General features: G+C 57.0%; 1 protein-coding gene across 1 annotated transcript; it reads right to left on the reverse strand.

Moving 5' to 3' along the window:
• Positions 1–1,499: 1,499 nt before the first annotated feature.
• On the reverse strand, positions 1,500–12,507 carry AMBP (alpha-1-microglobulin/bikunin precursor). Its single transcript, XM_075559033.1, has 10 exons — positions 12,391–12,507; positions 10,989–11,131; positions 9,392–9,468; positions 7,972–8,085; positions 7,473–7,574; positions 6,675–6,721; positions 3,783–3,864; positions 2,434–2,601; positions 1,907–2,083; positions 1,500–1,528 (listed from the first exon to the last, which is right to left on the reverse strand). The coding sequence occupies exons 1-10, from the start codon at positions 12,505–12,507 to the stop codon at positions 1,500–1,502; spliced, it is 1,056 nt and encodes a 351-aa protein (XP_075415148.1).
• Between the last annotated feature and the right edge of the window lie 478 nt (positions 12,508–12,985).

Genomic DNA, 12,985 nt, shown 5'->3' on the forward strand with positions numbered 1-12,985 from the left:
CAAGCCATGTGGCTCAGGCTGCCCATGTGGTAGGAAGAATGCCTGTGGCCTTGGCCAAAGCCCTGATGGCGTCTGTGACTAAGGCAGCGGCAGGAGAGGCAGCATTTCTGCTGTGTCTGGACTCACTGTCTCAAGCTGCTCGAGAGTGGACCGCACCCCCTGGGAAGGAAGGAGCAGCACAGAAACCAGTTGAGGGGCCGGCCAGGTCAGCCCAGTGCCTGCCCTCCTCGGCTCATTCTGACCATCTGAGCAGCTTCATGCCGCAGCCCACCTAGGCCACCACGGCTTCTGCGTCCTCCGAGCCAGCCCACCCCCAACACACACGCACACACACAGTGGAGGCACGCTGGTCCTGCTACATGTTTACAAACTGGGGTTTGTAAATCAGTATCTAAGCTGGAGGCTCCTGGGGTGTGCTGTGTGCCCAGTTAGTGCCTGAGCCCCGCCCCCCCCACCCCCGCCGGACAGGTCTACTCCCTCCCTTGAGTGGAAGAAGCCAGGCCATTCCCAGGACCGCTGGCTCAGCCCCGGCCCCAGCTGGCTGGGCACTATTACAGAGGAAGGTCCCCCACGAGCCAAGAAGTCAGTGTTGGTGGAAAGGAAGCCCGAAGCTTTCCAGCTCCCAGCAGCTGGTCCTTGGGGACATGGCTTGAACACAGCCCAAGTGATGTGGGGAAGGGATTCAGGGCAGCAAAGGACTGGGAATTACCCCATGCCGACATGGGCCCTGCGCCTACACCGGACACTAAAATGCCCCGCTGCCCTCGAGGCGGTTTGGACCCTTCAGAATCATGTCACTCTTCAGGGGAGCAGAAAACCCTGTCTTTCTCCCGAGAAGCAGCTGGTGGTTTCAAACTACTGACCTTGCAGTTAGCAGCCCAACTTGTAGCCACTAGCCACTAGCCACTAGGCAACCGGGGCCCCTTAGTGGCCCCACATAGAGTTTCCAAAAACCTCATCTTTGTCCCACCGGTGCCTAGTGAAACACAGGGACTTCCAGGGCTCCGAGTCACTGACAGACAATGAAACCTCGCAGAAGCCGCCTCCAGTGGGGTTTCTTCTTTTCCAGTTTTGCTCAAACAGCAAACCCGCCCCGTTTCACAGATGGTGGGGTGAATAGCACTGTGATGGTGTCTCGTCATTTACTGCACATCCCAAACAACCAGTCCACTTGGACTCCTAGGGTCCAGGGACAGACAGCCTCATCCTTCTCCCGGGGAGAGGCTTTTGAGTTCGAACTACCATCCTTTCGGTTAGCAAACCAAACTGGGTTGGCAAACTCTTAATCAACTGTGCCACCAGCACTCGTACTGGAGATAATTGGGTTGGGGACATCGAGGTCCCCTCTTCAGCCTCCTTCCCATTCGTGACAATAGCAATGACCATGAGAGTCAGCACACGTACGCTCAGGGTTCATCAGCTCTTTATTGGAGTCCAGTGTCCCCGCCTGGCGTGCCAGCATGGGCGCTGACTGCCCGTCCCCGGGCCCCGGGCCTGCGTCAATTGGTGACTCGCAGCAGCTCCTCGTCTGTGGGCAGAGAGAGGCTCCAGAGTGGGGAGGCCCAGGCCTGGGGATCCCTCTGCCTCCGGAGGTGGGAAGGAAGCTTGGGGTGAGGAAGGGCCCGAGCCTGGGGCTGGAAAGCCCTCCTTGCTGAGGCACCGGCCATTTCTGAAGGGAAGTGTCCCTCTCCGGGTTCATCTGGGGTGCCGATTTCTCAGTGGGAAGACGGAGGTGCGGGAAGCCTAACTGCTGGGGTTTTTTGTATTATTGCTAATGAGAATAATAATAATACATTATCAGTATTTGTGTATTGATCTTGCTGAGTGTGAACTGCGGCCCGGTGGCCTGGGGCAGAGGCCAGAACCCACCCTTGCCACCCGACCCCTGCCCTGCAGGGCCGCCTACCCTCTCCGCCGGGCCCACGGCAATACTCTTTGCACTCCTTCTCCGAGTAGAACTTGTTGCCGTTTCCATGGCAGCCGCCATAGGAGAAGAGCACGCACTTCCCCTGGGCAGCATCGAATGCCCAGAGCTCCACGGAGGCCCTGCAGGGGCCGCTGACGATGGGGAGGCTGCAGGCCGCTGTGGGGACGGGGAGAGAGGCGCAGAGCTTTGGTAATCCTGGAGACTGCACCCCGGGAACATGGCGAGGGCCTGAGCCAACCCCCACCTCCACCCCTCACCCCCACCCCCACCCCCACACCAGAACACCTTGCCCCCCTTTCACAGATAGGGACATGGAGGCCCAGCAAAAGGAAATGACTTGCCAATGGGGAGCCCCTCACGAGAGTGAGACCCTATGGTTTCCAGAACCGACCCCCAGAACCCCACCACTCCCCACCTTCGCCTAGCTATCTGCTGAAGTGGGCGGAGGGGCTCGGTGGGGCCGGGCAGAGGGCACCGAGGCGGCCGGGGCGGGGCCCTGTGCTCACCCACGGTCCGGCACGTCTGCAGACACTCCTTCTCGGAAGCAAATTTGTTGCCGTTGCCCAGGCAGCCGCCGTACTGGAAGACCTCGCAGGCCATGGACGAGGTGTTGTAGAAGTACCTGTTGATCAGCCCCAGGCAGGGCCCCGCTGCGGGCGCCAGCTGGCAGGAATCTGGTGAGGGGCAGGCCAGTGGCGTGGGCCAAGTGCTTACTGCGTCTCCACACCCAGGCCAGGCCCTGCCATGTGCTTATCATAACTGAGTTCTCCCCTACCCTCTGTGGAAGGATCATTCCCGACCTTCCCTAGGGGGAGCAGACTCGGATGACTAGATTTTCCCAGGCTCACACAGAGCCAGGATTCCAAACCCTAGCTGCCGGACTCCCAAAGGCATACAGTCTACTTCATGACACGGGGACCCATGGCCCACTGTCCTTGGGGCTGGTCTGAGAATCTGTCATCCAAGCGGGTGGCACCATCTCCAGTCCCACTCAGGCCAGGCTGGCCTCCTCACCCCACACCCTGGTGCTCTTTGATCTCCAAAGTGACTCAACCAAAACCCTACCCAGCACAGTGCCCCCTCCAAATGGGGACCTGTCCAAACCCCCTCTAGCTGACCTTCCCTTCCGGGGACATTACTTTGTCCCTGGCTCATCCCCCCACTAGATAGCCCAGACTTTGTGACAGGGTTTGTGTCTGTAACCCCAGCGTCCGGCATGGACACGGGGCCAGTGCAAGGTCTGGGTTTCCCAAGCAGGTCAGAGAAGGAGTCGATCTAAAGTAAAAGTCTCCCACATCCTGCTCCCACCCCGCCTCCAGGACCGCTGCTCCAGTAAGGGCCCCAGTCTGCACAGTTGTCCTGGCCTCGAAGGAGGGAGAGCGGCCACTCGCTGCTCACCGTGGAGTGAGTGTGCCTGAGCCCGGGGCCAAGCCTTCCGCCCCTCCCACAGCCTGACTCACCGCCACGGAGTCTAGTCCAGCGCATAACAATCCCATAGGACCCCATAGGGTCCTGTGGGGTAGTTCTTCATGGGCGTAGAAAGCCTCCTTTTCTTCCCATGGAGGAACTGGTGGTTTTGAACTGCTGACCTTGTCACCCAACTCGGGCCCCACTCACAACCACCGGTGATGTCGCTGTGACTCAGGTCTGCCTTGTTGGCAGTGGGGCTGAGTTTTCCTTCTCCCCCTCCAAAGACTCACAGTGTCGGACACCCACAGGGGCAGTTCTAGCACAGCCTTATTAGGATCGGCTCCATGGCAGTGAGTTTCATGGTGGCAAGGGCAGCCAGGGGAAGCCAACTGTCGGTCCTTCTCTGAAGCAGGGCAGAGGGAGGGGATAGGCAGCAGTACATTACCTTCCTTCTTGTTGAAGTCAGGTACTGGCTGTCCGGCCCCTGAGCCCTCCTCCTCCTGGGGTAGCACGGCCCGCCGGGCTCTCTGGCCGGGAGAAGGAGAAACAACTGTTAGAGATGGTGCTGCAACCTTGCCGTACGGCGGCGTCCCCGGGTCCTCAGGGCACCGTGGGCGCTGGGCTGCTAAGTGCCGAGGAGACAGTCCAAATGCGCAGGTGGCACCCAGGGAGAAAGATGCACTAAGTTTCAAACTATAGACAGCGTCCTGGCCTTGGCTGTGGGCACAGAGTGGCTTGGGAAATTTCCAAAGCAAGGATCGTCAGCACATAGATGCTTTACACGAAAAGACATCACTGCCTGAGCTGTCCCAATTCTCAGCAAGGGCTCTGGAACCGGTCCCGTGAACCCCAGCAGGACCGAGCACCCCGATATAGACCTGCAGGTGCTGCCCAGAGTCTCCGCCAATGCCTACCTAAAGATCAGAAGAACAACAAGCCTGAATACAAATAAATAAAATGGAAATGTTTGTAAATAAAAGAGCATCTTCCCCTTCAGCCAGTGGCCTGAATTTGGACTTGCGACTCTCTGAACTGTGGAAAGTATTGCTCTCATTATTTAAAACGACCCACATGGATTATTTTTGTTGCAGCAGCGCTGGGTGAGGATGCAGGGATGGGGAGACATGGTGGGACTGATGAGAACAGCTTGGAAGAAGGGGACCGAGTCCACGAAACACCCCACCCCCATTGAGTGGCAGGGTGCCTCCAGTGGAAGCCTGCAGCGACACGCAGGGTGATGCTGCGCCCATAGCACGGGAGCCCGCAGGACAAGGGCGGACGTGGAGAATGGCTGGACGGGAGCACTTTCTGCATAGGTGCAGCGGGAAGTAGACACCCCTAACAGGGGTTCCCAGAGGAGAGGCAGGCGGTGCTGAAATCATAGGAAGTTTTTCTGAGCTGAAGAAAGATTCAACTGGTCTGATTCCAAGAACTCAGGGGATCAGGCAACACAAATGAAACACCCACTTGAACACTTCCCCGGGACCAGGGAGAAAGCGCCTGGGGGCCCCTAGATTAAGTGACAGCATTCAGTGAGAGAGACTCCAGATCAGTATCAGATCATTAGGAGAGGTGAAAGACTGTAACCCACAGAGTCTCAGCTCCTTCTCAGAAAGCCATTCCCAGACATACCAGTGTCCAAAGCCTCCCATCCATGCAACGTCCCTGAAAAAACGTTGGTTGTATAAACTTTACCACCAATTGCAAAGAGAATCTAAATCCAAGAAAACGAAAGCAAGGATAACTATAAATGGTGAGCTATGAATCCAAATAAATAAATGATAATGTGTAAATGTTACACATAATTCTCAGAAGAGCCTCCATCAGCCTCACCACCAGGCGGAACCCATTATAATCTTGATTGTGCTGGATTGAACTTGACACAATAGATGCGACCTGAATTGTTCTAAGAGCAAAGTATCTCTTACTGGCTCCCTGACAGAATGCCGTCCCTGGGGTTTTGATTATTGCAGGGTGTCTTCTCCGTCTTACGTGTCACTAGTACTTTTGTCTGCATATGACACCTTACCACCTTAGCACGATTTTGTTTTCTGTGGGGTCTCCCAGCTGTGAAGCACAGGAGGCGTGGGGGGACGATGGTAATAGTGAGTACAAAGGGATATAGGAAACACTGTGGTGGACGGGTGGAGGGGTAGGGAGAGAGAGGGGATTTGAGGAGTAACTGATGAAGACAGGAGGGGGCAGGGAGTGCTAGACAACTTGAGATCGCATGGATCAGCTTAAAGGCAATTTAACTATGTGGGGGAGGGGTGCTCTAAAATTGATGCGGGGCTGACGGTACAATTCCCTGTGATAGGAACGAATGATTGAACTATTGGGTAATATGATATGTAAATCACTTGCTGATGAAGCTGCTGGGGGAAAAGTTCACTTAATATCACAAATTGCAGAAAAGAGAAAGAAACACAAAAGGTAGACCATAGACACACCCATCTCAGACCAGCTGAACCAGAGCATGGATGTAGGAAATCTGAAAGGAAGAGATGTGCTAGATTGGTCTGCTTGCTCACGAGTTTTCTGGCTCTGAGGGAAATCTCTGAATGTTCGCAAATCTGTCTGGGAGGGAGCAGAGCCAGAATGCTCCTTGGGCACAAGGATGACAACCTGTTTCTGAATGTGCAACCAAGAGAGACCAGTGTCTGAGAAAGGACAGAGGGGCATTGGGAAAGAAGACGGCCCTGGACAAGACGGATCGAGGTGGAGGCACGGTGGCTGTGTCGATGGCTCAAGCCTAAGAGCCATTGTGAGGATGGCGTGGGTCCGGGTGGGGTTTCTTTCTGTTGTGCACAGGGCGCTGGGAGTCGGAACTGACCTTAACATGCTGTTTATGGGGCACTTCTGCTGGGCACCATGCTAAGCGTAGTCTGACCATTCATCGAATGCCAGCACAACCCCAGGAAGTGAATGTAAGGACCCCATTTCAGAGAGGAGAAAAGCGAGGCCCAGGTAAGGGAGCAACTTACCTACCAGGAAGAACCAAGGTGGGTCTCACTCAAGCCTGTTCTTGCCTTCTGTGAGACCAGCCCCCTCGCTGACCTCAACCCCCCCCCCCACTGGACCAAAAGTAAAAAAACCTCACTGCTACGTAGTGGGTGCTGATTCATGGTGACCCAACTGGACAGGGTACGACTGCCCCTGGGCTTTTCCCAGATTGTGACTCCTTGTGGGAGCAGAAAGCTTCATCTCACTCCTTGGGAGCAGCTGGTGCTCCAACTGCTTATTTAGAGTTAGCAGCCCAATGCATACCCACTATGCCACGCAGAGTGTGCAGAGCACCGGGGAGGCGTGGGGGTGGGGGGCGGGAGGTTATACTCACCGGGGCAGGGGTGGCTTCTGGTTCCTGCTCTCCAGGGACACACTCTCCTGGGTCAGGGGACAGGACCAGAAAGAGAGATGAATGAGAGGAGGAAGAAGGGGGACATCTTGGACTCAGAGAAAGTTTCCTTTTGTTGATGGTGCCACCAACCATGTGCCAGGTGGGCATGGTGCCCAAGCTGCCCCGGGCATTCGCCCACTTCATGAATAGCTCCACCCAAAGGCCTTGTTCAAGGTCATTGCCTGGCAAAGCAGCAGGCGGTAGCTTCCCCACCATCCCCTTCTGCGTCATCGCCACCACCATCACCAGTCCATCAATATTGTCACAAGAACAGTTGACATGTACTAAGCGTGTCCTGGGTACCAGGCTGAGTGACACTCCGTTGTAGCTTCATGGGGACCTCACTGATCCCTGACAGCAGCCTCCAAGACAGGCCTTGTTACCCTCATTTTACAGACGAGGCAAACAAAGCTACAAGAGGTTGACTAGCTTGTAGCAGCTCCTGTGAACGCTGCTGCCCCAACTCCAGAGCTGTGCGCTTCATCCCGCACTCTGCTGCCTGCCAAGAAGTAGCTATGGATTCTGGCTTCAGCCTTGGTTCCGTAGGAGGCCTCGGAGTAAACAGAGACTAGTTCTACTTCCAGCTCTGCCACTGCAGATCCAGGGCGCCCCCGCTCTTCTCTGTAGAGGGACTGGGGAGAGGCTTGGTTCTCTGCTGTCTCGGAGGGCTAGAGCAAAGCTGCAGGGACTGAGGAGATGGTCTCTTTTCTCTGTAATGTGGGTGGAGATGCTGGGTACCTTTGTCAGCCATGGTGAAGATGGAGTCCTCAGGGATCCCCACGCTCAGAGCAAAGTCCCTGAAGTCCTCCATGAGGCTGTCCCGGAGCTGCGGCTGCCGCCCTGAAAGTGAGACGCAGGGGAGAAACCTGGAACCACTAGGTGCCTGGGATGGGAGGGCCTGGGGAGCTATCTGGCCCAGGAAAAAACAGAACACTCGACGCAGCTCAGTCTTCCCGATGTACTCATGGGAAGGGGCCCCTCCCTGTACTCCTAATTCTCCACCCAGCACCCTTTCTGCTGGTCCTCGCAAGGGTCTGGAAACGCCCGCCCTGGGATTGCAGGAACCCAGAGGAAAAGACTGTCTCCAATGAGGGGCGGAGCTCTGCCTTCTCCTTCCACCTTTCACCTAACTGGGGTTTCCTCAGAAGAAGAAAAGCTGAGCTTTGCTCTCTTCCCCTCGCCACTGTCCAGAAGTCAAGTCTCCTCCCCCCCGCCCCCAGCTCAGACAGGCCTTTACCATAGAGCTTAGCGGTCACGGTGGGTCCGTGGCGGCTGACTTTCTTGGTCAGGAAAATGGCGTACTCATCGTAGTTGGTGTGCACCACATAGGACTCCAGGGTCACATTCCATTCTGCATGGGTTAGGGAGGCGGATAGGAGGGGTCAGGAGCAAGCCCTCCCAGCATGAGACCCTTCACACACATTCCTCCTTGCCCACACACCCATTCATCTCTTCCACATATTCATTGGTGAATTCATCTATCTCCAATCTCTCTCTCCACCCGACTCCTCCTTCCTGTCTGAATCTCTAATTCATCCACTGTCCCTCCCTCCCTCCATCTTCTCCAGACCCAAATCCCTACATGTGTCCGTTTCCTCCTTTCCCTCTTCATCCATTCACTAACCCACCCGTGGATCTATTGGATGATGTGGATTGGATTGGATTGGTGGACTCAATCTGTCTGCCACCCATGCACGCATTGATTTACCCTCACTGGTTTATTCTCACCCTCATTTACGTATTCATCTGGAAACATCTCAATTTGCAAGCCCCCAATGCAATGATTTGGCACACAGAGCATATTTGATAAACATATGTTGCATTCAGAAACACATTCATGTCCAAATCCCTCTGTCCCTACTCTGGACCTGGCAGATGCTGGGTGCATTTGTGACGAACTGATGAGACCTTCATGTGCCCTCAGCCTTGAGCACGTGATGAGCGCCCAACTGGGCTTCAGAGAGAGAGGAGAGGAGAGGGTCGGGGAGGAAGGTGGGGGTGGGGAGGTGAGAGGACGGGGCAAGAAGGGAGAGGACAATGAAGGGAAAGGAGAGGAATTTGGAGGCAGGTTAGATGACACTGGAGGTTGTAGGGATCAAGGGAGCTGCGGTAGGAGTGTTAGGCAGCTTAGCCTAGGGACTGGGATGTCCATTGACACATGCCCAGGAGAGCCAGCATAGGACTAAGCTGGATTTTCCCGCCGGTGGGCTCGGATGGGCGTTAAACCTGGAGCAGCCCACCTGGGCCAGGTGATTGCAATTCAGCCAATGGGAGCGACCTGGGGTCATTCACCACGCCTCCCCCGGGAACCCTTGAAAAGGCAGGAACCGAGAGGGAGAGGGGCTTGCTTGTCTGGTCTTGTTTTGGAGGAAACTTGGGAGAGAGATCCTTGCATGACCCTAAGCAGCCTCTGCCAGGCCACAAGGTCAAAAGGAGTCCTATGGGTGCCGCTTGTAAAACCTGAAGCTTCTTTTAACTCTCATTAAATTCACTTGGATCACGAGCCAGGCTTCGGCGTGAATTCTTTCTCGTGCAGAGCCAAGGACCGAGGTTGAAATCTAGCCGGAGAGAGACCTTACAGAAGGCCCGAGAGCTGGCGCCCTGGGGTATTTCTGCACCAAGAGAGACCCGAGGCTGCTTCCACAGACCCCACTTACTGTCCTTGCGGTAGAGGAACTTCCCGTCAGTGCTGGTCTTCTGATAGGCCCCCGTGGTCTCCTCACAGAGCCCTTTCCTGCGGATGGACAGACCAATAGGAAGGGAACTCACTTCCCGCACATGACAGCCGTCTTGGCACAGCACCTTCTCCCCGGCCCGGGCATTGCCAGGGATCCTGTTTATCACCACACCCACCCTGAGAGGCCAGCTGTTGGGTCAGGCAGAAAAGGGAGCAGCCGGGCAAAGAAGGGACTAAGCCTGGGGACCTCTTGGCACAGCCAGGAGTAGCGCTCGGCTTCCTGAGCCAGACCTGCCCAGGATCCCGTGGTATCATGGGATGGGCGTGCTCATGCTAGTGGTTCACTGAGACCAGCGTCCTCATCTGTGAAACGGGACGTGAGCGTGTTTCCTGCACAAGGGGCTGTGATGACATGCTCAGAGTAAACACTATACATTGACCGTTGTTGTCAGAAGGATCGAGAGAATCGCTTCTGTGATTCACGTAGATACCCAGTGAGCACTGGCTGAGCAGCGCCCGGGGCCAGGCACTGCTACATGCTGGGGCCGCAGAAGTGAGCGAGTTGGCCCCGTCCCTTCCTGAAGCTCACCATCAAGTGGGCAGGCCAGCCAGAGGCCACCCTATCTGGGCAATCAGTGCTCTCGGGGAGGTACCAGGTGCTCCGGGAGCCCAAAGCAGAGACACAGAACCTGAACCTGAGGCATGGCGTGGGGGAGGTTGGGGGGACAAGGTGGAGGGTCCTTGCTGAGTCCTGAAGGCGCCCCAGGAATTGGGGCAGGAAGGTGAGGAGAGGTGCTTTCAGCAGAAGGAACATCGTTGGGCCAAGGACCGGAAGTGGCAAGAGGGTGAAGGGCTAGGGGGTGAAAAGCAGGCCTACGCGTGTGGGTCACAGGGCGCCTGGGCCTGGGGAGACGGAGGGGTGGGGGCTGGGAGAGGCCGCATCCAGGGTCTGACTTCGGGCTCACGAGCAGTGGGAGGTTTGGGGAGGGGTGTTGGACACAGGGGGTTTGGGATTCTGGGTGCCGAGTGAGGAAGCGGGTGGGAAGGCTGGAAACTCAGGGTGAGGAGAAGCAGAGAGAGCCTGGGGCTGATGAGCAGGCAAGAGAGGCAGGAGGCCGAGCCAGGATGGTGGCAGTAGAGACGGACAGGTCGGGATTCCATGGACTCAGGATCCAAGTAGACAGCGCTGGGGAGTGGATTGAATGGGGTGGGGAGTGGCAGGGAAGAGGGAGGCTAGGATTCCTCAAACACCCTCGGGCCCCCTGAACCCTGCCCAGGTTCCTAGATTGGGTCCCGGGCCGCTGAGGGTCCTCACTGAGCTATGGAGACTCAGGGGTGAGGAGCCAGTTGGACGGCAGACATACCGCCGGGGACATGGACCTGGAAGGTGTGTGCGCGGGGCATTTATCAAAGGTGAAGGCTACTGGAGGGGAGTTGGAGCGGGGGGGAGGGGGGACGCAAGGGGGGGCAGGCTGGAAGCAGAGGTCTATAACTTTTCAGGATGGTAGCTGAAGGCGGCGGGGGGATGCCGTGGGTCCTTGGTCCTTCTGGCCCCTCCCTCTTCCCCCCACACTCACCGCCAACGAGTGCTGGTCGTGCTGATCTCTGTGTCAGTGACCCCGTCTCCCAGGACCAGCGTGCTCATAGACAGCCTGCTCTGGAACTTCTTCAGCCAGGGGCAGGTGGAGCCAATGGCCACGTTGAACCACTTCCCGTAGATCTAGGGGGCAGGCGTGAGTTTTGGGAACCTGGATTCATCTCAGACCTCAAGGAAACCTTGACTGACACCTGCTCCCCTCTCTCCTCTCGAAACCAATGTTCCACGTGATAACACCCTCTGCCTATCTGCAGGCCTCTCCCCCACCCCCACCAAGCAGGGTGGGTCATAAAGAAGAAAGGAGGCAAAGCGGGCCTCCTGAAAGTTGGGGAAGGCCATAGGTGGGCAGGTGGCGTCCCACACTCCGAGCAGAAAGAAGGCCCCAGTCTGCTGATGTGTGGGGCTTGCCTTGCTCATGCAGTTGGGGTGCAGGTCTCATGTTGGAAGTTCACCACCTATTGCCCCCCCACTCAAGAGCAGAAGTCCTCCAGTGACAGGGGGCTCACGACCTTGGCAGTCAACTGTCACTTCCTCCTGACATACTCGTAAGTCAAGTTGTTCAAAGAAGTTACCAGATACCCCTCTGGCCGTGACCTCTACTTGCCCCTGAAAGCAAGATCTATTGCAGCTGTCTGGTGTGCAGACTGAGTCCCGAGTGGGTAAAGTCTTTCTGACTCAAGGTCACCCAGCGACGCAGGGCAGAGTGGGGCTGGGGCGCAGTCCTTGGCCTCCACCCACCCAACATCCATTCCCAGGTTGGAGTGCCCCCGTGCCCGAGCCTCAGGCCAGCTCCCACTGTCCGGCATGACTCTGCCCCACTGCCCTTCCCCCATTATCCCAGAAGCCTGGCCCCAAGGCCAGCGGGCGCATGCCCACCCTGGGCCAGCACATAGCCCTGGCCAGCCAGCCAGCTCAGGAAGGCAGAGACTCGGGCCCTGCCAACAGAGAAGTGAGGATCCCGAATCAGGGCAGCCCCACATGTGTGAGCTGGGACTGCTCCTTAGGGCCTCCCCTGGCTGGTTCCCAAAGTAGATCACAGGCTCCTGTGGGTGGACTCGGGCATTTCACCTTCCGCACCGCACAAGGGCCCCTCAAGAGGATGTGGTTATAGATCTAAGGGTTCATCCAAACATCAAACACGAGTTCTGCTGGGAACCCCCAGAGAACAGGACAGAAGGTGAGGCATTTGGCTCACAGCTCGTCGCTGAGAGAGTCCCACAGAAACCCAGAGGCACAGAGCTGTACAACCAAGAACCTGGTTTGGGCCTTGGGGGGGTTGAGCCACTGGTTCCAGGTGGGGAGACCAAGAGTCTGGAACCAGCAGGACTTGCCCAGCGGGATTGACACCCCACCACCACCACCACCCGTGAAGCCCGCATTACCCGAGAGAGGTCAAAGTTCTCCTGCACTTGGATGTCATCGGGAGGTGCTGGGACTGGGTTCGCACCTGCTGTCAGACAGGAGGCCAGCAGCAGAAGCGGGGTTCCGAGGGTCCACATGGCTCTGGCCCTTCCCGTGCCTGGGCGTCACTCACTGGCTTGGTCTGGGGGCAGAGACAACTGCACACTGAGGCTGGGGAGGCGCTGGTGGCCTTGATGTTTGTCCTGCTAAGCTGGGAGCAATCAGGGCCCCAAGGCCAGCTCTGATCGATCCTGTGTGGTCCTTAGACTGGGGTCAATGGTCCTGAGGGGGAGGCTATTTCAGAGAGGATCAGTCAAACACAGGCTCTGGGACCGCCCCAGACGTTCAGTCCCCAGAAAGGCTTCCTCCGGATGCCCGACCTGTTCAGGGGGCACGCGGAGATGAACGAGAGAATGGTGCCTCTTTCCCTCTGGGTCAGACCCCAGAACTCATACCCCAGGGAGCCCTAAGGTGAGCCTGGTGGTGCCCATTTCCCACGTGGGAAAACTGAGGCATGGGGCGAGGAAGAGCTCAGGACATTCCGTGACCCAACGTTTCCTATGCCCCTGATTTCCT

This window comes from Tenrec ecaudatus, chromosome 10 (assembly GCF_050624435.1).
Source record: "Tenrec ecaudatus isolate mTenEca1 chromosome 10, mTenEca1.hap1, whole genome shotgun sequence".
Taxonomy (NCBI): domain Eukaryota; kingdom Metazoa; phylum Chordata; class Mammalia; order Afrosoricida; family Tenrecidae; genus Tenrec; species Tenrec ecaudatus.

Bases quoted from the DNA above. Each gene is read 5' to 3' on its own strand.
- AMBP (XM_075559033.1), bottom strand. From the start codon at position 12,507: ATGTGGACCCTCGGAACCCCGCTTCTGCTGCTGGCCTCCTGTCTGACA. The intron at 7,575-7,971 runs GTAAAGGCCTGT...TCTCACTTTCAG, and splicing joins CGTGACCGCTAAGCTCTATG to GGCGGCAGCCGCAGCTCCGG. The intron at 3,865-6,674 runs GTGAGTATAACC...TCTCCCGGCCAG, and splicing joins CAGAAGCCACCCCTGCCCCG to AGAGCCCGGCGGGCCGTGCT.